Source organism: Hordeum vulgare, chromosome 2H (genome assembly GCF_904849725.1).
Source record: "Hordeum vulgare subsp. vulgare chromosome 2H, MorexV3_pseudomolecules_assembly, whole genome shotgun sequence".
NCBI classification, from domain to species: Eukaryota; Viridiplantae; Streptophyta; class Magnoliopsida; order Poales; family Poaceae; genus Hordeum; species Hordeum vulgare.
In genome coordinates this window covers 10,451,144-10,473,921 of record NC_058519.1, presented here as the reverse complement: position 1 = coordinate 10,473,921, position 22,778 = coordinate 10,451,144, and the positions used below count along the sequence as shown (strand labels likewise).

Sequence of the window (22,778 nt, the reverse complement as noted above, 5' to 3'; positions counted from 1 at the left end):
TTGTAAAACGGCCTCGGCGGGTTTTTCGACAGAAGCGGTAGCCTCTTTATTATTATTAGGTAAAGTTTGGTTTTACGGGGTCGGCTAGAAATGTTTTAAGAGCATCTCTAGCAGACCCCGTATAAGTGATCAAACCCGTAAAAAGATGCGTTTTACAGTTTTGATCGTAAAAAGTGTACAAAACAGAAACAGTAAAAGTGGCCCAACCCGTAAATTTTTAAAGGGGCACGATAAAGCCACACCCGAAACCCTTATTTTTGAAGGTCGGAAGGCCGATTATAGGGGCCCCGTATACCGGTCAAACCTCGTCGGAGCAAACGCGCCGTCGCGAAGTTTGCGGGAATCCGCCCTAAACTTGCGGGAATTCATCACCGCACGCCGGAAAAGGCCGCTGGACGCCGCAATCGATCGTCGCCGGTTTGAATTGGACGAGCTCGACCTCGCCATGACCTCCCATGAACTCAGCCAGGCCGCCAGAATCCTCCCAGCGCGGCAGGCAAAGGGGCACGGCTCGGCCGACGCGGCTGGCAATGGAGCAAGTCGCTGATGACGGAGGCGACGAGGCATGGCCGACGGGGGACAAGGCGTGGCCGACGAGGTTGGGCGCGACCGGCGTGGTGATGGGGCGTGGCAGACGGGTGACGCGGAATGGCTGACGAGCGACGGGGCACGGCCGACGGGCGATGGGGCGCATCCGACTGGAGGAACCGAGGAAGGGGTGGCAGCCGTCGGACCGAAGGAAAGAGCTCTTTACCGTAGTTTTACAAAGTTTTTTTATAGTTTTTGTTTTTCGATCCATATCTCAGTTATTACAGTTTGCGTTTTTACATGGTCTGCCAGAGATGCTCTAAGCATACCAAATTTATGAACACCACAAACCGGATCTGCGCCGCTCATTGCACATCCAACGGCCCATGACACCGCATCGCAGCACGATCGCATCTGGACTAGCCTCAGCAGTCAGCAGCAGACGGGATCCATGTCCAACCCGCCGCGCCCGCGAAATGCCCAGCTGCGCCTCCCAAGGTTGACCGGCCTTCCCCCGTTTCCCTCTCCCACACCGTCGCCGGCCGGGGAGGGCCACCGCCGCGCTATGCGGCCCCGCGCCCGCATGCTCGCCGCGAGGCACCTCCTCCGCGGCTCCCGCTTCCAGCTCCCCGCGGCGCTCCGGCGGCCCGGCGGGACCAACGGTCCGCCCGCGCCGACGCTTCCCCTCGGACGCTTCGGGCCGAGCTGCAGGGCCTCTCCTGGGACTGGGGGACGCGCCCCCTTCGGCCGCCCCCACCTTCTGCTCCCGGGCTCGGCCTTCCCGCCGCGGTGGTGCGCGTGGCCTCTCCGTAACCTGGTGAGCTCCTGCGGTCTGCCTCGTCCCATTTTTTTTTTAATCATCGACGCTGAGATGCACATATATTGGATTCGTAGATAAATGTACGGTGTCAATGTTTTGCCGAAGCAAGTGTGAATTTCCCAGTAAATCAGTAGCCAGGAATAGATTCAGTTAGTGGGAGCTGTTGATTGGGCTTCAGTTTTATGATGTCACAGAAAAATGTACAGTATCAATTTTTTACTGAAACAAGTGATAATTTCCCAGTAAATCAGTAGTCGGGGATAGATCCATAGATATCTGCATCAATCATTTACTGAGATGCATAGATGACGGATCCATGGATATATACAGTACCAGTGTTTTACTGAATAATTTCACAATGAAACAGTAGCGGGCAATAGGAGGGTGATTTTTTAATGCTATCTTTGCGCTTCAGTTTCTTGTCTAGTGGTTGCCAAGGGGTGAATATAGAAGCTTCAGTGCAGCCTTATTTCCACATACAAAGTTTTCTCTGTTGAGAACCTGAGACAACCTGCAACCTGCATGCACTCAACTTTCCAGTGTGTTTCTGTATGAAAATCAGTTTCTGGATTAATTTGTCAAAGCCCAAAAATGAAGTACAAGTGTGGAGCACATTGCATTTCTCTCTCTACTTCCTCTGATCCTATGAACTGTAACTGCACTTACCCTGCCTTTTTTTAGCTCCAACTGAAAATATGGTTAATCAAGTATTGTTTTGTGGTTGGTTCATGACATCAATGGTTGACAAAACGATAGAAAGAGGTCGATGCATCTGTTCTGTTTCTTTTCTTCATAAAAGGTACTATTTCTTTGTCAAATTATGGTTTTGTGATCCTTGCTTGTTTTTTAGAGAGCCAATGCCTTCTCCACTTCTGCCAATGCTACGGCTGGGAAAACGGCTGATGACGACGTGCATAAAGATGCCCCAAAGAAGGACATCGATGATCAGATAGCAGATATTCAGATCCTTCAAAACCTTTGGAAGTACTTAAGGATGAACAATAGCCGTGATTTCAACATCAGGATTGTGTTGTCATTGGGCCTCTTAGTCGGCGCGAAGGTAGATGTTACTGGTGGAAATTGTTACCTATACAAATATTGTTCGAGCTAAAATAATGCAACCCACTTTTGTTAGCAAAGGCTTTTGTTTCTGTTGTACTCATTAAGTACTAGCGATCTGTGATATATTAGTAACCCCATTTGGGCTAACACTTTTTTGTAGAGTCTACCATTGACCATCATGCAGTAGGCGCAAGATTGATAGTCTCCTTGCCTCACTTCGTTGGAATGCAGTGCATTTGCATTACTCATAGTGTACTGAAATTCTTGGCTTCTATACAAATGATCCTTTTGACCTATTCTGATGCAATGTGGTAAATTCAGATGCATCCTGTTTGTTGGATGCATATTTCTTTTGAAAACAAAATAGGTAGCGTCTTCTTGTTTAATTGTTCAACAAGGTCTCAAATAGAAATAGTCAACTATCGTCATTCTTAAATCAAAGGAAAAAATATTGCCCTTGCAGTTATGATATATGCCATGATGAACTTAAAACATGGAAGTTGTTACATGAAGTTTTTCTTTTTCTTTTTCTTTTGTAATTTTCATTGGGTGGAAGGGCTCCCCATCTGAATTGATCTCATTTCAAAAAGAGAATTGATCCAGGGTTACATGAAGCTTTCAACTTTATCACCTGACCTTTTGTATTTACAATGAACACCAGGTTATAAATGTTCAAGTGCCTTTCTTGTTTAAGCTTGCTATCGATTGGCTTGCAGCACTTGGTGGCGCTGAAGCCTCACTGGCATCATTTACAGATGCTAATGCAACCCTGTTGGCTCTCTTTGCAAGCCCAGCAGCAGTTCTGATTGGATATGGTATTGCGCGGTCAGGAGTATCAGCTTGTACAGGTAAATTTTGTTAAAGAACTTGGTTATCAATGTTTTCTTATGCCTGAAAAGCTGTCGAAAGAAACTCTGCATTTTCTAAGTTCTCTCTTTCTGCTCTCCTTTCATAACATATACAACTATGATTTATGCATTATGGCAAATATTTATGGTAATTTTTCTGTTTCCAGAACTGCGGAATGCTTTATTTTCAAAAGTTACCTGGAGAGCCATCCGTTCAGTCTCTAGGATGGTAAATGCTGAACCCTTTAATTTCCATGGTATCACTTTTTAGTGAAGTTGTCTAAGTACTGTAGCTGTCCAGAATTTTAGATATTTCAACACAGTATGGATATATATTGAATGAAGTATCTTATTTTCTTGCTATACAATGCTGTTCCTATACGTCCTTATATTCGTGAAGCTGAAAAAAGGTTACTAGGAGTGGTATCTGTACATTCTTTTGCTCGAACCTGCACCTAAGTGCGTGTCATTTTCATTAAAAGAAAAATGTCCAAATGGGGCAAGGTCTATCTGGCAGTAAGAAAAAATTGAAAGCAAGCAAAAGAAAGCTAAAGGCCTAACTGAAACTAGAAAAGCTAGAAAAGGGAAAAGAACCATTTGAAGATCTTGCACTTCGCTGGAGCCAAACTATTTGCATCTGTACTTCTGTGAGGATCGAGTGTCATCTGTACATTTGTAGCCACTTTCAGTTTTAGATGGACCTGTCCTGCACAACTATTTCGATATTTATCTGTGGACACTTTAAGTATTACTTCAGTTTATTAACTTTCCGTGTTGCAGGTGTTTTCTCACTTGCATGAGCTTGATCTTCGTTATCATCTAAGGTATCTGTGAATGCGCTGGTTCATGCCATCATGTCTGCTTCGATGTTTTCCTTGATTCATTGATTGTCCACACTATATTCTGTGCGGCCAGTAAGGTGCCTTCCTGCTAGCAATTAATCGGCCCTAGGTCTAACTGCTACTTGTGTAAATCATCATTGTGGAAACACGTTATAAGAATTCAACACTTACAGTTATTATGTAGTTGCTGAGTTTTGATATTTACGAGCTGGGAATTATTTGATTTTTTATGTTCCTTTGCCTGTTTATGTTTTTCAGCCGGCAAACTGGAGCTCTAAATCGCATAATTGACAGAGGCAGCAATGCAATAAATTTCATTCTTACAGTGACAGTGTTCAATATTGTTCCCACAATACTAGAGGTACTCACAGTTATTTCTCCAACGGTTACCATCCATCAGTTGTGCATACTGTGATATTGCTGTTGCTTTTGGTAATTGATGCCACTTATTCTCGGAATGTTTGCTTGAGCTCTGTCTGTGTTGTGTTTTGTTTCTTATTTACAGATTGGTATGGTGTCAAGTATACTTGCCTACAAGTTTGGCTCCACTTTTGCTTGGATTACTTCAGTTTCAGTCGCTACTTATGTTGTTTTCACTTTGGCTTTGACACAGGTGTGAATGCTGTACTTTGTCATCGCAGCTGTAGTCTTAGGATATTCTTGCTTACATAAATGCTCAATCTAATATATCTAATGATCACTTTTGTATCATGTCTTACTCTGATTCCTCTCATCGCTGTCTGTTTCATTACGACAGTGGCGGACCAAGTTCAGGACAGCCATGAATAAAGCTGATAATGCTTCTAGTGCAGTGGCAGTTGACTCCCTTCTGAATTACGAGGTCATCCCATGGTTATCCCATCCATTAATCTTGTGTCTGGTCCATTTCTCTAATCCTCAATATCTTAATTCAAGCATTTTCGTACGTATCTTTACTCTGATTGTCTACAGACTGTCAAATACTTCAACAATGAGCAATTTGAAGTTCAGAAGTATGACAAATATTTAAAGAGTGAGTACATGTCTCCATTCATTCCTGGGAGAGATGTCATCATAGAGTGAAAAATGCACAGCTATTCGCCTATTTGACCAACCAGCGTTACATATATGTTCACCTTAATTTCTAACAAAACTATGGATACTGAAGAATTATAGTTTGATACATATGAAATTTCTGATATCTATGTTTCACATCTGTGTATGTTGAAACCTGGTATTTAAAAAGTAAAACTAAGTAAGATTAATATTTAAGAAAGTGTCAAATAGAACATTAAGTTATGCTGCAACATTAGGTGAATCTTAACTGGCGATTAACATTGCATACACCATAAGTTAATTTTGTTTGATATCTTTGATATATTAACTAGTTTTTTTTGTAATAATGTGCTCAGGATATGAAGATGCTGCACTGAAAGCCCAAAGTAGCCTTGCCTACTTGAACTTTGGGCAAAACGTTATATTTAGTTTGACATTATCCACAGCAATGGTTTTGAGCTCATATGGTGTAATGAGTGGTGCTCTGACTGTCGGTGATTTGGTAATTCTTTATGTCAACCATTTGTGTTTTATATCTTCTATCGTTTCATTTCTGTGATCACTTTGACATACTGAGGTAGCAACCCATGCACACCAAAGTGGAAAGATATGTAACTGTGGTAAAATAATGTTTTCCCTGTATTACCTCAGTTTGTTAGAAGTGAAAAAGTGTAACTGGAAAATAAAATTCTTTAAAAATTGACTTGACATGAAGCTTCAGTTTTTTTTGGTTTTCTGCCTTTCTTAGTCTTGCAGTTGCATTTGATTGATGTATTGAAATCTTGCCATACAGGTCATGGTTAATGGACTTCTATTCCAGCTCTCAATACCTCTGAACTTCCTTGGTAGTGTATATCGAGAATCTAGACAAAGCCTTATTGACATGAAGTCCATGTTTCAATTGCTTGAGGTAAAAGCTTTGCAGTCATAGACTCGTATTGCCTAGTGCCTAATGGCATGCAGTTTTAATTTTAAAACCATAGTCTCAAAGACCTTAGAACTATTCATTCTGTCTTTTCAGGAAAAACCTGGAATAAAGGATGAGCTTCATGCACAACCTTTGCATTTCAAGGGAGGATGCATTGAATTCGAGAATGTCCATTTTGGGTAAGTTTTCTCCTCTGTTAGCTTGTTAAGTGCCGCTAAGTGCTTATGCTATTTCCGAAAAGAATACGACATAAGTAGCAAGTTTCAAAGCATATCAACACTAAGGAGCTTATCTTCTTCCAACCAATGGTAATCAATACTATGGTACTTTTTTTTCCGGTATACTTGGTTCCATTGGGAAAACGTGAAAGGACACTCAAATTTTCCCTGTAAAGTGATTTTCTCTTTCCTGAAACTTCTTTTAGCAGTGAATTTATTAGTAAAATCAAGGTCATGTAACTTCTGTGAGTCGTGGCCTATCGAGGAAGCTTTGCTGGGGCGCGACAAAGAGACAGAGAGGCACGGAGGAGGTAGGAGGTGCATCGAAACAGGTGGAGCAGCACACCACTGCATCGAAGAGGCAGTGGCTCTGTTCATTAGCTTCTTTTGGGCAGGACCTGTGAACAACGCGAAGTGCAGGATTGGGTCGATTAGGTTAGGCATGGACTCTTGGTGGCTGCGTCTTTTGGTGACCTGTTCATTTTGGAGGGCTTAGTGTGCTGGCTGTTAAGCTGGAGAGTTATAGATTTTTCATGGGCTTGTGTGAGCTTTTGTTTTCGGTTAATTCAGTTCTCACACGGCAACAACTAAATTCACTGAACTAAATTCGGTTTCTTGCGAACAATAGTCAAATAATAAACCATAAAAAAAGATGATTTGGTCAATTGGGTTCAATTCAGTTTACGATTTCTCACGTTTTATGTCCACCCTGTTAGGAATAAGCAACTTAGTATTCCCATGAGGCCATAGGCCAATATATATACATGTACAGGTTATGGACTATATGCAGGAAAACCCCTTATATATTGGGATAAATACAAAAGGGTACATGAGTTGTATTATAACTCTAACACCCCCCCTCAAACTCATGGTGGATGAACAACACTGAGTTTGGAGAGATAAAAGCCATGTTGTGCTCTAGTCTGGGCCTTCGTCAGGAAATCCGCCAATTGTAACTCGGAAGGCACATACTGAAGAGCAACAACCTGATCCTGCACAGCAGTGCGCACATAGAAAGCATCAACACCAATATGCTTGGTGAGCTCATGCTTCACAGGATCGCGCGCAATGCTAATAGCACCTGTACTGTCAGATAAAAGCAGAGTCGGTGTAGTGACAGAAACACCAAAATCCTGAAGTAACCACCGTAACCAAGTCACCTCTGCCGTCAAAAGAGCCATCGCTCGCAACTCAGCCTCTGCACTCGAACGGGAAACTGCAATCTGTTTCTTCGTCTTCCAGGCAATGAGAGAACCACCAAGAAAAACACAGTAAGCAGAAAGTGAACGGCGATCGGAAGGATCACTAGCCCACGTAGCATCCGAATAGGCCTGAAGCTGTAAAGAACTGGAGCGAGAAAAGAATAAACGATGAGAGATCGTGCCCCGAAGATATCGGAGAACACGGAGGAGATGACTATAGTGAACCGATGTGGGAGTAGAGACAAACTGACTCAGAATATGAACCGGATAAGAAATATCCGGACGAGTGACAGCTAGATAAACAAGACTGCCAACAAGATGACGATAGCGCGTTGGGTCAGGCAGGGGATCACCATCAGTAGCAGAGAGGTGAACATTGAGCTTCATAGGAGTCTCAACAATACGCTCATCAGTAAGAGCAGCACGAGCAAGAAGATCCTGGATATACTTTTCCTGGGATATAAAAAAACCATCAGAGGTAGAAGAGACTTCAATCCCAAGAAAATAGCGAAGAGGTCCAAGATCAGACATAAGGAACTGCTCACTAAGACGAGCCTTGACAAAGGCAATATACTCAGGGTCATCCCCAGTGATGACCATGTCATCAACATAAAGAAGAAGAAGAGTCCGACCACGAGGAGAAAGGTGAATAAATAATGCTGGATCATGAACACTGGGTGAAAAACCAGCGGCAGTCACCACAGAGGAAAAACGCTCAAACCAGGCTCGGGGGGCTTGCTTAAGGCCATAGAGAGAGCGACGAAGACGGCATACCATGCCATCAGGAACAGAATACCCAGGTGGAGGCTGCATGTACACCTCCTCACGCAGCTCACCATTAAGAAAAGCGTTCTTAACATCAAGCTGAGAGATAGACCAATGGCGTGTAGAGGCCACGGCAAGAAGTGTACGAACAGTGGTCATATGAGCCACAGGAGCAAAAGTCTCGTCATAATCACGACCATGCTCCTGCTGAAAACCACGAGCCACAAGACGAGCTTTGTGACGCTCAAGAGAACCATCGGAGCGAGTCTTTACTTTGTAGACCCACTTACAAGTGATGGGACGGACTCCAGGAGGAAGGGAAACAAGATCCCACGTACCTGTGCGTTCAAGAGCAGCAATCTCCTCAGCCATCGCAAACTGCCATTCAGGATGAGCAACAGCTTGATGATAAGTAGTCGGCTCAAGAACAGCAGCTCCAGCGGTGGAAAAGCCTAAGCGATCAACAGGCGGACGAGGACGAGAACGCAAGCCATAAGTAGGCTGAGACGAGGATGACGGCACATCCAGAGAAGCATCCACATAACGTGAACGACGAGTGTAACACTGAGGAAAAGATGGAACAATGGAAGGAGGAATCGCTAAAGTAGAATCAGAGAGTGGCGACGAAGAAGTCACCGGAGATGAAGGTGTAGAATCCGGTGACATGCTAGACGAGGAGACCGTGGAAGATGGTGGCGACAAATCGACTGGAGGTGGAGAAGCAGAGGGAGCAGAATGAGTAGGCAAAGGCTCGACGAGTGTGATAGGCGTGTCAGGAAAAGTGAGAAAAGAGATATCCTCGACTGAAAAAGTCGAGGAAGATGAGCGTGGGTAGAAGGGACGAGACTCATCAAAAGTCACATCCCGAGAGATACGTATCCGACGACCGATAGGATCCCAACAACGATAGCCCTTATGCTCATCACTGTAGCCTAAGAAGACACACTCAACAGACTGAGCGGTCAGTTTGGTGCGTTCGCGGGGGGCAAGAAGAACATAGCAAACACAACCAAACAAGCGAAGCGTCGAATAATCGGGAGACCGATCAAAAAGACACTCGAAAGGAACACCACCCTGTAGAGCAGCGGAAGGCTGGAAATTGATGAGATAGGTGGAGGTGGAGACGGCCTCAGCCCAAAAATGCGGCGGGAGAGAGGCAGCAATCATCAATGCACGAGCCGTCTCAAGAAGATGACGATGCTTGCGCTCAGCCACGCCATTCTGAGCATGAGCACCAGGACAAGAGAATTGAGAGAGAGTCCCTTGCTCAGCAAGAACACCACGCAACATCTTAGAGATATACTCGCCAGAGGAGTCAGCACGAAACACACGAATGGGAGAAGAGAACTGAGTATGAACCATGGCAGCAAAACGCTTATAAATGGACAACACCTCACTACGAGAAGTCATGAAATAAAGCCATGTGTAACGAGAGAAGTCATCTATGAAAATAATATAGTATTTATGACCCCCTTTCGAATCGAAGGGAGCCGGACCCCATACATCGGAATGGACTAAATCAAAAGGACGCTTAGACACTGACTCACTATGTGGATATGGTAACTGAATCTGCTTGCCAAGACGACAACCCTGACACTCTAAGGAGGCATCTCCTGAGACAGACCCCAGAAGACCTCGACGAACTAACGACGACAAACGAGAACCACACAGATGACCAAGGCGATGATGCCACTGCTGGAAAGAACCAGTAGCCGAGGCGACCAAAGCGGAAGAACTGGCGAGAGAATGGGCGGAGGAAGGAACATGAAGCCAGTCCACCTCCCAAAGGCCCTCAGAATCACGGCGGCGAGGGCCAGCCCCAACCAGAGTGTGCGTGCGACGGTCCTGGACAGAACAAGAGTCAAGATCAAGGATGACACGACAACCAGAATCAGCAAGTTGAGCAGCGGAAAACAAATTCATGGTAAGTCGAGGAACATGAGCAACATCAGGAACAGAATAAGGAGTGGTAAGAGTGCCTCTACTAACGACAGGAAGGGGAGTACCATCAGCGGTGAGGACATGAACAGGAGAATCAAGCGAACGAAGAGAGGACAGAGTGGAAGAATTAGAAGTCATATGAAAGGAAGCTCCAGAGTCCAGAACCCATGGGGATGTACCTGACTGTGTAGAAGGTGGTTGCTCAGTGCGGGAAGCCTTAGTCACAGAACCAGCAGTACCCGTTGAGGAAGAACCTGAAGCAGCGAGCAGACGCTTAAGTCTCAGAATATCCTGCTCAGTCAAAGCGATGGCTGAAGCTGTCGAGGTAGATGACGAAGTCGCTGGAGATGGTGATCGCGCCTTGCGCAAGTGTTTCTTCTTCGTGTAGCAGTTCGGCTCAATATGACCATCATTGTTGCAGTAGTTACAATGTGGACGGGGGCGACCTGAGCCGCCAGAAGGAGTGGGCAAGAGCGGCGGAGCAGTCGAGCGAGAAGGGGTCGGTGCAGCAGGTGGTGTAGAAAAAGTCCGAGCAGCGAGCACCGAGGGAACCTCCAGCAAACCAGCACCACGTAAGCGAGTCTCCTCAGCACGAATCTCAGAAAGCGCCTCCATGAGAGAAATACGGCCACGAGCAAACAACTGAGCACGCCGGGGCTCAAACTCCTTACGGAGCGGAGACAGGAACTCGTAGACGCGATGAAACTCCAAGTCGGCCTGTACAGCCTGGCAACAGGGGCAAGTATGACAACCAGCACTGCGGAGAGAATCAAGCTGGCGCCAGATAGCAGAACTCTGTGCATAGAAGTCATCCACAGTAGAGTCACCCTGATGAAGAGCATGCTCCTGACGGACCACGGAGAGGTATAAGGCATCACCAGAGGGCTCATAGCGCTGACGAAGGCGGGTCCACATCTCAAAGACAGTAGGAAGGCCCAGAAACTCAGAAGCAAACTGAGGCAGAACACTAGCAGTGAGAACAGCGGCAGCACGAGCATCATCATCAAGCCACTGGGTGTAACTGGACAGAGCATCACGATACACCTGAAGAGCCTCCTCATAAGCCAAGACCTTCTCATCATAAGCACTCACAGCGGCCTCATCAGCAAGCTGAGTCGTATCCTTTGCGGCCTGAGAAGCATCCGCAGGAAGAGCCGGTGGGATCGGCGGGGTGGGAGCCATGGGAGGAACCGGACATGGCGGACAAGAGACCTCGCCGGAAAGAAAGCCCCATAGGCGGATGCCACGCATGAGAATGCGCATGAAGCCAGTGAACTCGGTGTAGTTAGTGCCATCAAAAATCACTGGACAACGAGGAACAACAACGTAGCCGGATGCAGCAGACATTTTTTTTTTTTTTGGTCAACGAAACGCGTCAGACAACAGGACGCGATCTGGCGATGGGGGAGCGGCCTCGAGCTGGGAGAGCCTGAGAAGCGATCTGGTGCGGATGGAGTCGAGGGCCAGGGGCGGCGCGATCTGAGGAGATGGGACGCGGCCGCCTCTGCTGGTGGAAGCCGCCTGTGCCTCTAACAGCCTGGAACCGCTGGGATCGGGACAGGCCGAGGCTTCAAGATCCAGCACCGCAACGGGATCGTGGCGGGTCGCGTCGGGAGGAGGCGGCGGCCTCGAGTCGGGACGTCGCCTGGAGCCGCTGGGATCGGGGCGGGCCGGGGCTTCGAGATCCAGGAGCTTCGACGGGGGCGGCTGGATCACGGGAGGGTCGGGATCCTGCGGGAGATGGAGCCGGCGGGATTGGATCGAGATCCAGTAGCTTCGACGGGGGCGGCTGGATCACGGGAGTGACGGGATCCTGCGGGAGCCGGCGGGATTGGAGCAGGGACGAGTGGCCGGCGGCTGTGACGGGAAGAGAGGCCGGCGGCCGTGATGGAAAGAGGAACCAGCACGAGTTGCGCGTGCGAAAAAGAACCTAGGGCTCTAATACCATGTTAGGAATAAGCAACTTAGTATTCCCATGAGGCCATAGGCCAATATATATACATGTACAGGTTATGGACTATATGCAGGAAAACCCCTTATATATTGGGATAAATACAAAAGGGTACATGAGTTGTATTATAACTCTAACACACCCCTGCTATTTCAAATTAATCTGTGCAGCTTCCAACTTCTCTTAGTTAACATTTAAAAAAAAAGCGTTTTCCTCTGTATTTCACATGCCTCCTTGAATTATTCGGTCATACAGTACTTATTAATACAACAACAACAACAACAAAGCCTTTAGTCCCAAACAAGTTGGGGTAGGCTAGAAGTGAAACCCATAAGGTCTCGCGACCAACTCATGGTTCTGGCACATGGATAGCAAGCTTCCACGCATCCCTGACCATGGCTAGTTCTTTGGTGATGCTCCAATCCTTTAGATCTCTCTTTAAAGACTCTTCCCATGTCAAGTTTGGTCTACCCTGACCTCTCTTGACATTATCAGTATGCTTTAGCCGGTCGCTATGCACTGGGGCTTCTGGAGGCCTGTGCTGAATATGTCCAAACCATCTCAGACGATGTTGGACAAGCTTCTCTTCAATTGGCGCTACCCCAACTCAATCTCGTATATCATCATTCCGGATTCGGTCCTTCCTTGTGTGGCCATACATCCATCTCAACATGGCATCTCCGCCACACCTAGCTGTTGCACATGTCGCCTTTTAGTCGACCAACAATCAACTACAACATTGCGGGTCGAACCGCCATCCTATAGAACTTGCCTTTTAGCTTTTGTGGCACCCTCTTGTCATAGAGAATGCCAGAAGCTTGGCGCCACTTCATCCATCCGGCTTTAATTCGATGGTTCACATCTTCATCGATATCCCCATCCTTTTGCAACATTGACCCCAAATAACGAAAGGTGTCCTTCTGAGGTAGCACCTGCCCATCAAGGCTAACATCCCCCTTCTCGTGCTTAGTAGTACTGAAAGCGGACCTCATGTACTCGGTCTTAGTCCTACTAAGTCTAAAACCTTTCGATTCCAAGGTTTGCCTCCATAACTCCAACTTCTTGTTGACCCCCGTCCGACTATCATCGACTAGCACCACATCGTCTGCAAAGAGCATACACCATGGGATATCTCCTTGTATATCCCTTGTGACCTCATCCATCACCTAGGCAAAAAGATAAGGGCTCAAAGCTGACCCCTGATGTAATCCTATCTTAATCGGGAAGTCATCAGTGTCGCCATCACTTGTTTGAACACTTGTCACAACATTATCGTATATGTCCTTAGATGAGGGTAATGTACTTTGATGGGACTTTGTGTTTCTCCAAGGCCCACCACATAACATTCCGCGGTATCTTATCATAGGCCTTCTCCAAGTCGATGAACACCATATGCATGTCCTTCTTTTGCTCCCTATATCTCTCCATAAGTTGTCATACCAAGAAAATGGCTTCCATGGTCGACCTCCCAGGCATGAAACCAAACTGATTTTTGGCCACACTTGTTATTCTTCTTAAGCGGTGCTCAATGACTCTCTCCCATAGCTTCCTTGTATGGCTCATCAATTTAATTCCACAATAATTAGTACAACTCTGAACATCCCCCTTGTTCTTGAAGATCGATACTAATATACTCCGTCTCCATTCTTCTGGCATCTTGTTTGCTCGAAAAATGAGGTTGAAAAGTTTGGTTAGCCATACTATCGCTATGTCTCCGAGGCCTCTCCACACCTCAATGGGGATACAATCAGGGCCCATCGCCTTGCCTCCTTTCACCCTCTTTAAAGCCTCCTTGACCTCCGACTCCTGGATTCGCCGCACAAAACGCCTGTTGGTATCATCAAAGGAGTCGTCCAGATCAATGGTAGAGCTCTCACTCTCCCCATTGAACAATACTTATTAATACTATAATAAAATCAGTCTTGGACTAGGGAAGGAGATATTCACGATTACTGACGGTTTCATTATGGGCTATGAGTTACTAGGGATTTGCACATACACAACTAAAACTTCATCTATTTTTCACATCCTTTAATTAGCTAAACTCTGAGAAATAGTTATGGTAAGGTTCACCTTGTGGCTTTGCTTCCCCTTTCCCCTCCTCTAGCTCTCCCGTGGGCGGCAGGAGGCAACCTGCCACCGCTGGCCCCTGACCCTCCTCTTCCTCCTTTCCTCTCTCGGCCGTCACGGCGCACTGGTGGGCGCAACCTGCCTGGTGTGGGCTGCGGCAGGGAGCTTTCTCTCTCTCACGTGGCAAGATCGAGGCAGGTCGATCTGACCTCGCCGGTGCGCGACGCTGTGTGGGGCACGGCGGCGCTGGGGCGCGACAAGCGGCGGTGGCATGGAGGGTTGCACGAGGGCGGATGCGTGCTTGTGATGGCTGTGGTGGCGGGCGCCCGACTCATCGGATCTGTGCGACGCTCGTGGTGGTGGCGCCTCTGTTGGTCCAATCCCGGCGGAGCGGTGGCTTTGGGTAGGTGAGGTTGGGCTCGGTCCGGGTCTTGCTCGCGGGCAGTGAGGTTCCTCCCCTTGTGGGCACGGAGGACGGCGGTGGCGGTCATGACATCACTGTGTTGGTGGGCGGATCGATGTCGTAAGCCATGGACATGGCGTCGTGTGAGCTGGGCTAGCTCATCGGGAGCCGTCTGAAAACACACAGGTACTGTCCTCCCACTTGGACTGGCTGGGGACGCAGTCGCTCTCTACCATGGATGCACTGACCCAGACTCGGTGGCTGATGCCGGGCTATGAGTGGATGGAGTGCCTCTGCTCTTCCTACTATGGTTGATACGCCGTGAAGTGGGCGGCTGGCAGTCTCTCGGGCCTTGGATGGTGGTCTGCACAGGGGGCTTTCCGGCAGACACCATGTTGGCAGTGGTGGCTGTCTCTTGCTCGTGTGGGCGGTGAGGGTGTAGTGGAGGGTGCCTGGGGCTCGCTCTCTGTCGTTCGCAATGGTGATGCTCACATCCGGATCTAGAGACTTGTCATGACTGTCCAGGATGCCTCGTGGTGGCATGGGGAGCTGCTGAGCAAAAGCTCAGCCCTTTAGCGCTGACTGCAGCGATGCTTGTGGGTGCCGTTCTCCTCTTGAGGATGTTGTCGTGGTTCTCCTCTCCGTGCCAGGGTTCCGGGTGAAGACCCTCGTCCGTCTCGGACTCATCAGCGGCGATGCTTTGCGCCGTCTCCTAAGGGCGTTCTTGTGGAGCTTAGGTGTACTTGGATGTGTCATGGCGCTGTATTCAGGCCTGCCTATGTTATTTTTCGGCAGCGTAACCGCGTGCGTTTAGGCTATCCGGCTATCTCAGGATCTGCTTTGTAAGAGGTCTTCCTCACTACCTTGTATTGTTCGGTTGTGTACTTTCTTCTATGCTTTATCTATGAAGCGGGGTGAGAGCCTGTTTGAAGCAAAATGTGTCCTAACTAACAAGCATTAAATTAAGATGTTTTATTAAGACAACCAAGGCTTTAAACACAATATGTTAATATGACGCATGAGATAGTATAGGCTGTAATTCGAACAATCTTATTCTGTGCCATATTTATTTAATGGGTAGCTCAGAGATTTGATTTATACCAGGTATGTACCAGAAAGGAAAATTCTTAATGGGGCCACTTTCACTGTACCAGCAGGAAAGAGTGTGGCAATTGTTGGAACTAGTGGCAGCGGTAAAGCTAATCTTATTTACGTAACTAATGTTAGTTAGCTTATGTTTGTGTTACCAAAATGTTTATGTTTGACTTCTGCATTTTATATGTGTCCAAATGTTGTCTAATGGGTTTACAGTACATAGTGTTTAATCTTTGTTTTAATGTGAACCATAAAAGAATTGTTACTTATGGGTGAGTGATTGTTCATTAACTAGTCCTATCTTCTACAGGAAAATCAACCATACTTAGACTTCTCTTTAGATTTTTTGATACAACTTCAGGATCTGTAAGAACACACCCATCAATCTCCCTTTTGATTTCATGCTCATGAATTGATGCCCCTGAAGGCTTCTCAATTTGTCATGTACTTTAAAGTTTCTATTCTTGTGATACCTTTGTTCTCTCTTCCTGGCAGATACGAATAGACGGCCAAGATATTCGGGGAGTCACACTGGAGAGTCTTCGGAAGTCTCTTGGTGTTGTGCCACAGGATACGGTTAGCCACCTGATACTCTATTCTCTGTCAACTCTTTAATTTATCCTACTTCTGTTGTCCTCTTATGGGATCTACTAACTTGTGCTGTAGTATCAAAATGCATTCCTATATGATTTACTTTTGGAAAGGAAAAAAATTGCATTTATTAAATTCTGTTGTAGAAAGCCAAGCTTCCATGTAAAACCATCGTACAAAAGAATAGCTTTCGCATCACATGGGCTTCTCCACCACATCTGCTTCTGTTGAAGCCATAACCCACACATAGGGATGTAGAGCGGCACCCGATCCGCCCCGCTTCCAAGTTAAAATATCTCAGGTTAGTTATAATTTTTTCACCAGATTTATCTTAGTTTGAACTAATATTATGTCATGCGGGCTTATGCGGGATGCCCACCTACACCCGTACCCACAAACAGGGCCTAAGAACTTCTGCTAGCTATCATTGTCGTACATTTTCTCATTTTTTATTGGGAACCAAATATGAATCCTTTTTTATTGAAATACAAATTGAAGTATCACTACGTGTGGGATAAGGAATCTATTTAACACATGGGGAGGGCCAATGGACAATTGAGAACTGAGCCATAGTCCAGTAGTAACTGGTAAGGACATGCTGGCGTGTTCTTGCCTACTAGGGTCCTACTCCTTTCAAGAGTGAATTCTGGTATCTCATGGTTATTTCGACCTAAATTAGGCTCATCCCTTGTTGGACATCCACGGGGCTTCAGCATTGTTGGACTAGTTTAAAAGGTTCAAATATATAATTGAAAAGATATGGTGCTCCTGTATGCAAACTTTCTTCAGCGTCGTAAAATCTTGGAATAGATTGGATTTGTTTTTTCTTTAGTGAATCAGGTCAATTAATTTTTTCTCCAAACTTACACCATTAATACCATTACAGGTACTTTTCAATGACACGATTAAGCATAATATACAATATGGGCTGTTATCAGCAAATGATGAAGAGGTAAAATGTTCTTTCAATCAATATGGGAGTGTTATAGCATGGTCAAATGTTTTTTGTGAAGCTAATGTATTCTTTTCCAATTTTCCATACAGGTTTACGATGCTGCTCGACGTGCCTCTATCCATGATACAATTATGAACTTTCCTGAAAAGTATGACACGGTTGTGGGAGAGCGCGGATTGAAGGTAAGACAGGGCTCGTGTTGTGCAAAATCAGGAAATGTTGTAACCTTTTGTTGTATGACAACAGCTCAGCATATCTCAACAACTGTGGTTTGACTGTTTTGGCAGTTAAGTGGTGGTGAGAAACAACGACTCTCAATTGCTCGTGTATTCTTGAAGGAGCCTCACATTCTGTGAGTTTCTCTCATACATTTTCTGTCGAATAGGAGACTATATCTGTCTAGGGGACTCGTCTATGCTTTCATTGTGTATATAAGTACGACCGAGTCTCCTCTTTCTTGTCGCACAGAGGGCTGGCAGGGGAGCCCATATTCAGATACTTATTAAACAATTTTTTGAGTGCAAAAATGGGCCTAGGAATTTCCCTCACCGAATTAACTTTCTTACCTGATTCGTACCAGGTTATGTGATGAAGCTACAAGCGCACTGGATAGCACCACTGAATCATCGATTTTGAATTCTCTAATGTCTTTATCCATCGATCGAACCTCAATATTTATTGCTCATCGACTCACAACTGCAATGCTATGCGACGAGGTATTTCACATTTCTGCACATACATAGACAGTACAGCATACATATCTGTAAAAATAATTTGACTTGTTGCTATATTGACAATCAGTATCTGAATACCAAGCCAGGTTTACAGCCATAAAAGTTGCTATTGCAACTTGCTATGGGCTAAACTCCATTATACTTCAAATCCATCTATTGAAAATCATTCACTTCCATAATTCCCATGTAAGTAATCATTCATGTGATTTTCAGATCATTGTCTTCGAGAATGGAACAGTAGTGGAACAAGGACCACATGATCTCCTCCTGTCGAAGCACGGGCGGTATGCCGAACTTTGGTCCCAGCAGAATACCACTGAAGCCAGTTGATGCTTCTGCTTTTGGTACATAAGTCTGATAGACCCAATACGTTTTCCCTTTGCATGGGAAAACAATGCATAGCCATGTTTCAATGGATGCAGGTTTTTATTTATCTGCCTTGTAAATGTACTTCTTGAGATTTCAGATACAGGGGAAGTAGAAATTTACTGTTGAGGGGGAAATTCTCCATTTTAGAGAACCGAGAGGCTAAATTTTCCTGTACAGACATCTAACAGTACCGGCATATGTCCATATGTTGATGTAATAATTCTTGTACTACATGGAACAAGTAAATAATTCTTGTGCAGCATATAATGTAGGAACATACTAACATTCACATATTCAATTACTTCCAGTTACATACCTGTCTGATCTACTGTGTGCCTCATCTTGGTTTTTTGCTGTCATATTTTGGGTGACCCTGACTGCCTGCATGTCTCTCGGGTCAGTCATCGGGGACTGAAGAAATCATTCTGGTCAAAGGACTTGCACCGTTCCACAAGCTTTGTCCTGCCGGTATGGCAATGCGGCGGCGGCATGGTGATATATAGGTAAATGCAAGCAATCTATGCATCTTTGTTTTCCTGATTGTCTTAAGCTGCATGAACATTGGTGCTTTGCGCAGCTAGCCAGCCACCATATATCTCTCAACACTGAAACCACACCACACAATAGTCTGAACACTGAATCACCTGTTGATCTTTAGGTTGTGCATTGCATTCGTAGGGTGCAGACATAAACATAAAAATGAGTATATAATAGCATCCTGCTTTCTCTAGATTCCATCAATGCATATATTTGTTGGCTTTTCTAGCCAAGAAATTCATATGGACTACCATGTTGCACCCACTTGCCACACACAAATTTATGCTTTTATCGACCTATTTAAACTTGAAAGACAGTTTCCAAAGATTAGCGGGTAAATGGTAGAAGGCTAACTGCTATTGAGATTGGTAAATGTAGATTAAAATTTCTATAAACTTGGTCAAAGTTTACAATGTTTGACTTTGAAAACAAAACTTATATGCACTATAGTTGTGCAAAGAATGACTATATACCCAGCTTAATTATTTGTTATTGGCGATCTGATCACTTCAGTACATCTTTGAGCAGACTCTCAAGGTTGGCCAACGACCGGCCACCAGGCTGCGCGGTCGAGCGAGAAGCGACCTCCTTCCACTCTGCCGCCCTCCTCCGCATCTCCCTTCCTACTTCTCCCCCTCCCATCACCTCCCTTATCCTCGCCTCGACCACCACCCGACGCACATCATCGCCGACCTCCATCCCAACGCCCCACTCCACACACGCATAGCGGCTGTTTGTCTGCTGCTCGGCGAAGAAGGGCCAGCAGAGCATCGGCACGCCGGCGCCGAGCCCCTCCATCATGGAGTTCCACCCGCAGTGCGTCAAGAAGGCGCCCACCGCCTCGTGACGCATGACCGCCTCCTGCTCGCACCAGCTTGCCAGGAGGCATCTGCCCTTGGTGGCCTCGATGAACTCGGGAGGCAGCACGGCGGCATCGCCCTTCACCAGGTCGTTCCTCACGATCCAGAGGAAGTCGTAGCCGCAGTTGGCCAGTCCCCACGCGAACTCCACCAGCTCCTGCTTCGACATGGTGGTCACGCTCCCGTAGTTGACGTACACCACGGACCGCGGCTCCCTGCCCTGGAGCCACTCGAGACATGACTGATCTTCTCTCCAGAGGCTGGAGCGCATCGCCGCGAGCTCGCTTCCGCCGCCATCGCCTTCTGAGACCAGCTGCTGGGTGAGGAAGTTAAGCGGGCCGATGGTGTAGACGGGCACGGGGAGGATGGCGCGCATGGCGTCGAGCGCCGTCTGCTCGAGCTCGTCAATGGTGTTGATGACGATGGCGGTCGCGCGATCCGACTGCTCGACCTCGTGCAGCAGGAAGTTGAAGAGGATGTCGCTGCGGTCCGTGGTGCGGACGAAGGAGGAGAAGTCTCGGAGGCGCATGTGCTTGCTCATCCCACGTGCCTGCGTCACCGGCGTGTCCAGGTACCCGTTCTTCACTTGCTCTTCGTCTGCACACATCAATCAACACAAGTTATACGGATCCCAAGGACATGGTTGATACGTATTGCAAACATGGCATGCATATACCTTTGAGAGGGGTGAGGCCCTCGTCTAGGAGGAACCGGAAGTTGCGGTAGCCCATGAAGCCGCAGGCGCTGGCAGTCCAGAACAGCGCGCACGGCACGCCGAGCTCCGCGGCCGCGTCCACGCAGAAGCTCATGACGCCGTCACCCACGACGCAGCTGACCGACGGCGCCCCAACGGCGGCGTTGAGGTCGCGGAGCAGGTTCTTCAAATGGGGGAGGCAGGTGGTCATGGTGTAGTAGCAAAGGGACGGCGGGTCCTGCGTGGCGTCAGCGTCGGCGTCTGCTTTGGACGTGGGCAGGCCGTCTGGGATGGTGGCGAAGCGGAAGTCCGGGAGGCCGGCCACGGCGTCGGGGCCGCGGGAGCGGACAAGGCGGCGCTGGTTGTACTCGGTGTTGACAAAGGTGACATGGAAGCCCTTGCGGTGGAGGACCTTGGCTAGCTTCATCATCGGCGTGACGTGCCCCTGCGCCGGGAACGGCACGAAGACGGCGTGCGGCTTGTCGTTGGTGGCCATTGTCGCCGCCTGAAATTGTGCCTTCAGTGGCAATGGCACAGCGCATGTATATATATATCTCGAGCAGATGAGAGTCACAGTGTCCAACTTGGCCTGAAATTGTGCGTTTTGGACTGACAGTCGCCACCAAACGCGACTCGCAAGCAAGTCACTTCGTACTGATGCTGACGCTTGTGTACACGCGCAGCTGTGAATTTTCTGAAACAAACATGTGTACGTACGTAGTAGCTTCACTCTAGAAGACTAGTCGCAACTGACTTGAATTCTAACACCACTCATGGTGCGTGATAGCGGATAAGCACGTGCATTTTTTTACCTCCTACGCAACTACTAGCTTCCTAGTAGCTTCACTTGGTCTATGTTTTGAGGGTTTTATTTTTGACGGGAAGCTTCACTTTGTCTTTTGCAGGGAAGGGGAAGCTTCATTTTCTTTCAATATGTCTTCCCATGTCCGGCAGTAAGCTTACCAGACTATCGTAAGCCCCGGAGCTAAATGGGCAGTGCTAGGCGCCCGCGCGTCGGCCCGAGGGCTCGCGCCGGTCGCGCAGCAGCCGTCAGATCAGGGCCCCCTGGCCGTCAGATCTGGTCGCGCGGAGCCCCCACCCGCCCGCCATCCTCGCGTGAGCCGACGTCCCAGCACGCGCCTCGCCTGCGCCGACGCCCCAGCATGCGCCGACCGTCCTCGCCCGCGCCGACGCCCCAGCACGATCCGAACGTTTCGGAAACCCCAGGGTCCAATTACGGGGGACTCGTCAAAACTCGTAGTTTAGCCTATTCTGGTCAGGTTTGTATGCTATTACTCACTGATTTTGGGTCCTCCTGCGATACGAACGTTTCGGGAACCCCGGGTCCGGTTAAGAAGAACTTGTCAAAACTCACAGTTTTGGCCTATTTCGGCCAGTTTTCTATGCTATTAGTCACTGATTTTGGGTCCCGCTGTGATCCGAACGTCTTGGAAACCGCGGGGTCCGGTTACGGGAAACTCGTCAAAACTCACAGTTTGCGCCAATTCCGGTCAGTTTTGTATGTTATTAGTAACTGATTTTGGATCCCGATGTGATCCAAAAGTTTTGGAAACCCTTGGGTCCGATTACGGGGAACTCGTCAAAACTTGCAGTTTTAGCCTATTCCGGATAGTTTTGTATGTGTCACTAATTTTGGGTCCCGATGTGATCCGAATGTTTCGGGAACCCTTGGTCCGGTTACGTGAAACTCGTCAAAACTCATAGTTTTGGCCTATTCCACGTAGTTTTCTATGCTATTAGTCACTTATTTTGGGTCCCGCTGTGATCCGAACGTTTTCGGAACCTCGGAGTACGGTTACGGGGAACTCGTCAAAAGTCGCAGTTTTGGCGTATTCCGGCCAGTTTTTTTTTATCATATTAGTCACTAATTTTGGGTCCCGGTGCGATCCGAACGTTTCGGGAACCCTGAGGTCCGGTTATGAGGAACTCGGTAAAACTCACAGTTTAGCTTATTCTGGCGAGTTTGTATGCACTCACTCATTTTGGGTACCGTTGCGACCGAACATTTCGGGAACCCCGGGGTCCGGTTACGTGGATCTCGTTAAAACTCACAGTTTTGGCGTATTCTAGCCAGATTTGTATGCTATTAGTCACTGATTTTGGGTCCTCCTGCGATCCGAACGTTTCGGGAACTCCGGGGTCAGGTTACGGGGAACTCGTCAAAACTCACAGTTTTAGCCTATTCTGGCCAGGTTTGTATGCTATTAGTCACTGATTTTGGGTCGTGCTGCGATCCGAACGTTTTGGAAACCGCGGGGTCCGGTTACGGGGAACTCGTCAAAACTCACAGTTTGGGCCAATTCCGGTCA

At 47.3% G+C, this 22,778-nt stretch overlaps 2 protein-coding genes across 3 annotated transcripts; one reads left to right on the top strand and one right to left on the bottom strand.

Moving 5' to 3' along the window:
• The first annotated feature begins 964 nt into the window (after window positions 1–964).
• LOC123424385 (ABC transporter B family member 25, mitochondrial-like) lies at window positions 965–18,668 on the top strand. The gene is made up of 20 exons (XM_045107985.1): window positions 965–1,345; window positions 2,199–2,408; window positions 3,072–3,258; window positions 3,426–3,487; window positions 4,039–4,082; window positions 4,359–4,461; window positions 4,606–4,713; window positions 4,858–4,941; window positions 5,052–5,112; window positions 5,492–5,637; window positions 5,929–6,045; window positions 6,157–6,242; window positions 15,718–15,806; window positions 16,019–16,074; window positions 16,204–16,284; window positions 17,186–17,251; window positions 17,344–17,436; window positions 17,542–17,606; window positions 17,835–17,970; window positions 18,202–18,668. The coding sequence occupies exons 1-20, from the start codon at window positions 980–982 to the stop codon at window positions 18,316–18,318; spliced, it is 2,277 nt and encodes a 758-aa protein (XP_044963920.1). The 5' UTR covers window positions 965–979; the 3' UTR covers window positions 18,319–18,668.
• A 421-nt stretch (window positions 18,669–19,089) lies between these two features.
• Window positions 19,090–21,180, bottom strand: LOC123424387 (7-deoxyloganetin glucosyltransferase-like). 2 transcript variants are annotated; one of them, XM_045107990.1, is made up of 2 exons: window positions 20,431–21,180; window positions 19,090–20,351 (listed from the first exon to the last, which is right to left on the bottom strand). In XM_045107990.1, exons 1-2 carry the CDS (start codon window positions 20,942–20,944, stop codon window positions 19,399–19,401), a joined length of 1,467 nt encoding a protein of 488 aa, XP_044963925.1. In that variant the 5' UTR covers window positions 20,945–21,180; the 3' UTR covers window positions 19,090–19,398. The 2 variants fall into 2 exon arrangements, with proteins under 2 accessions (XP_044963925.1, XP_044963926.1); XM_045107991.1 differs by having other exon boundaries at window positions 19,090–20,343; window positions 20,405–21,031.
• Between the last annotated feature and the right edge of the window lie 1,598 nt (window positions 21,181–22,778).

Coding starts and splice junctions, on each gene's coding strand:
- LOC123424385 (XM_045107985.1), top strand. CDS start 980: ATGTCCAACCCGCCGCGCCCGCGAAATGCCCAGCTGCGCCTCCCAAGG. Junction 3,259..3,425: donor AGGAGTATCAGCTTGTACAG/GTAAATTTTGTT, acceptor TTCTGTTTCCAG/AACTGCGGAATGCTTTATTT. Junction 17,971..18,201: donor CTGCAATGCTATGCGACGAG/GTATTTCACATT, acceptor TGTGATTTTCAG/ATCATTGTCTTCGAGAATGG.
- LOC123424387 (XM_045107991.1), bottom strand. CDS start 20,944: ATGGCCACCAACGACAAGCCGCACGCCGTCTTCGTGCCGTTCCCGGCG. Junction 20,344..20,404: donor GCATGCCATGTTTGCAATAC/GTATCAACCATG, acceptor GCAGACGAAGAG/CAAGTGAAGAACGGGTACCT.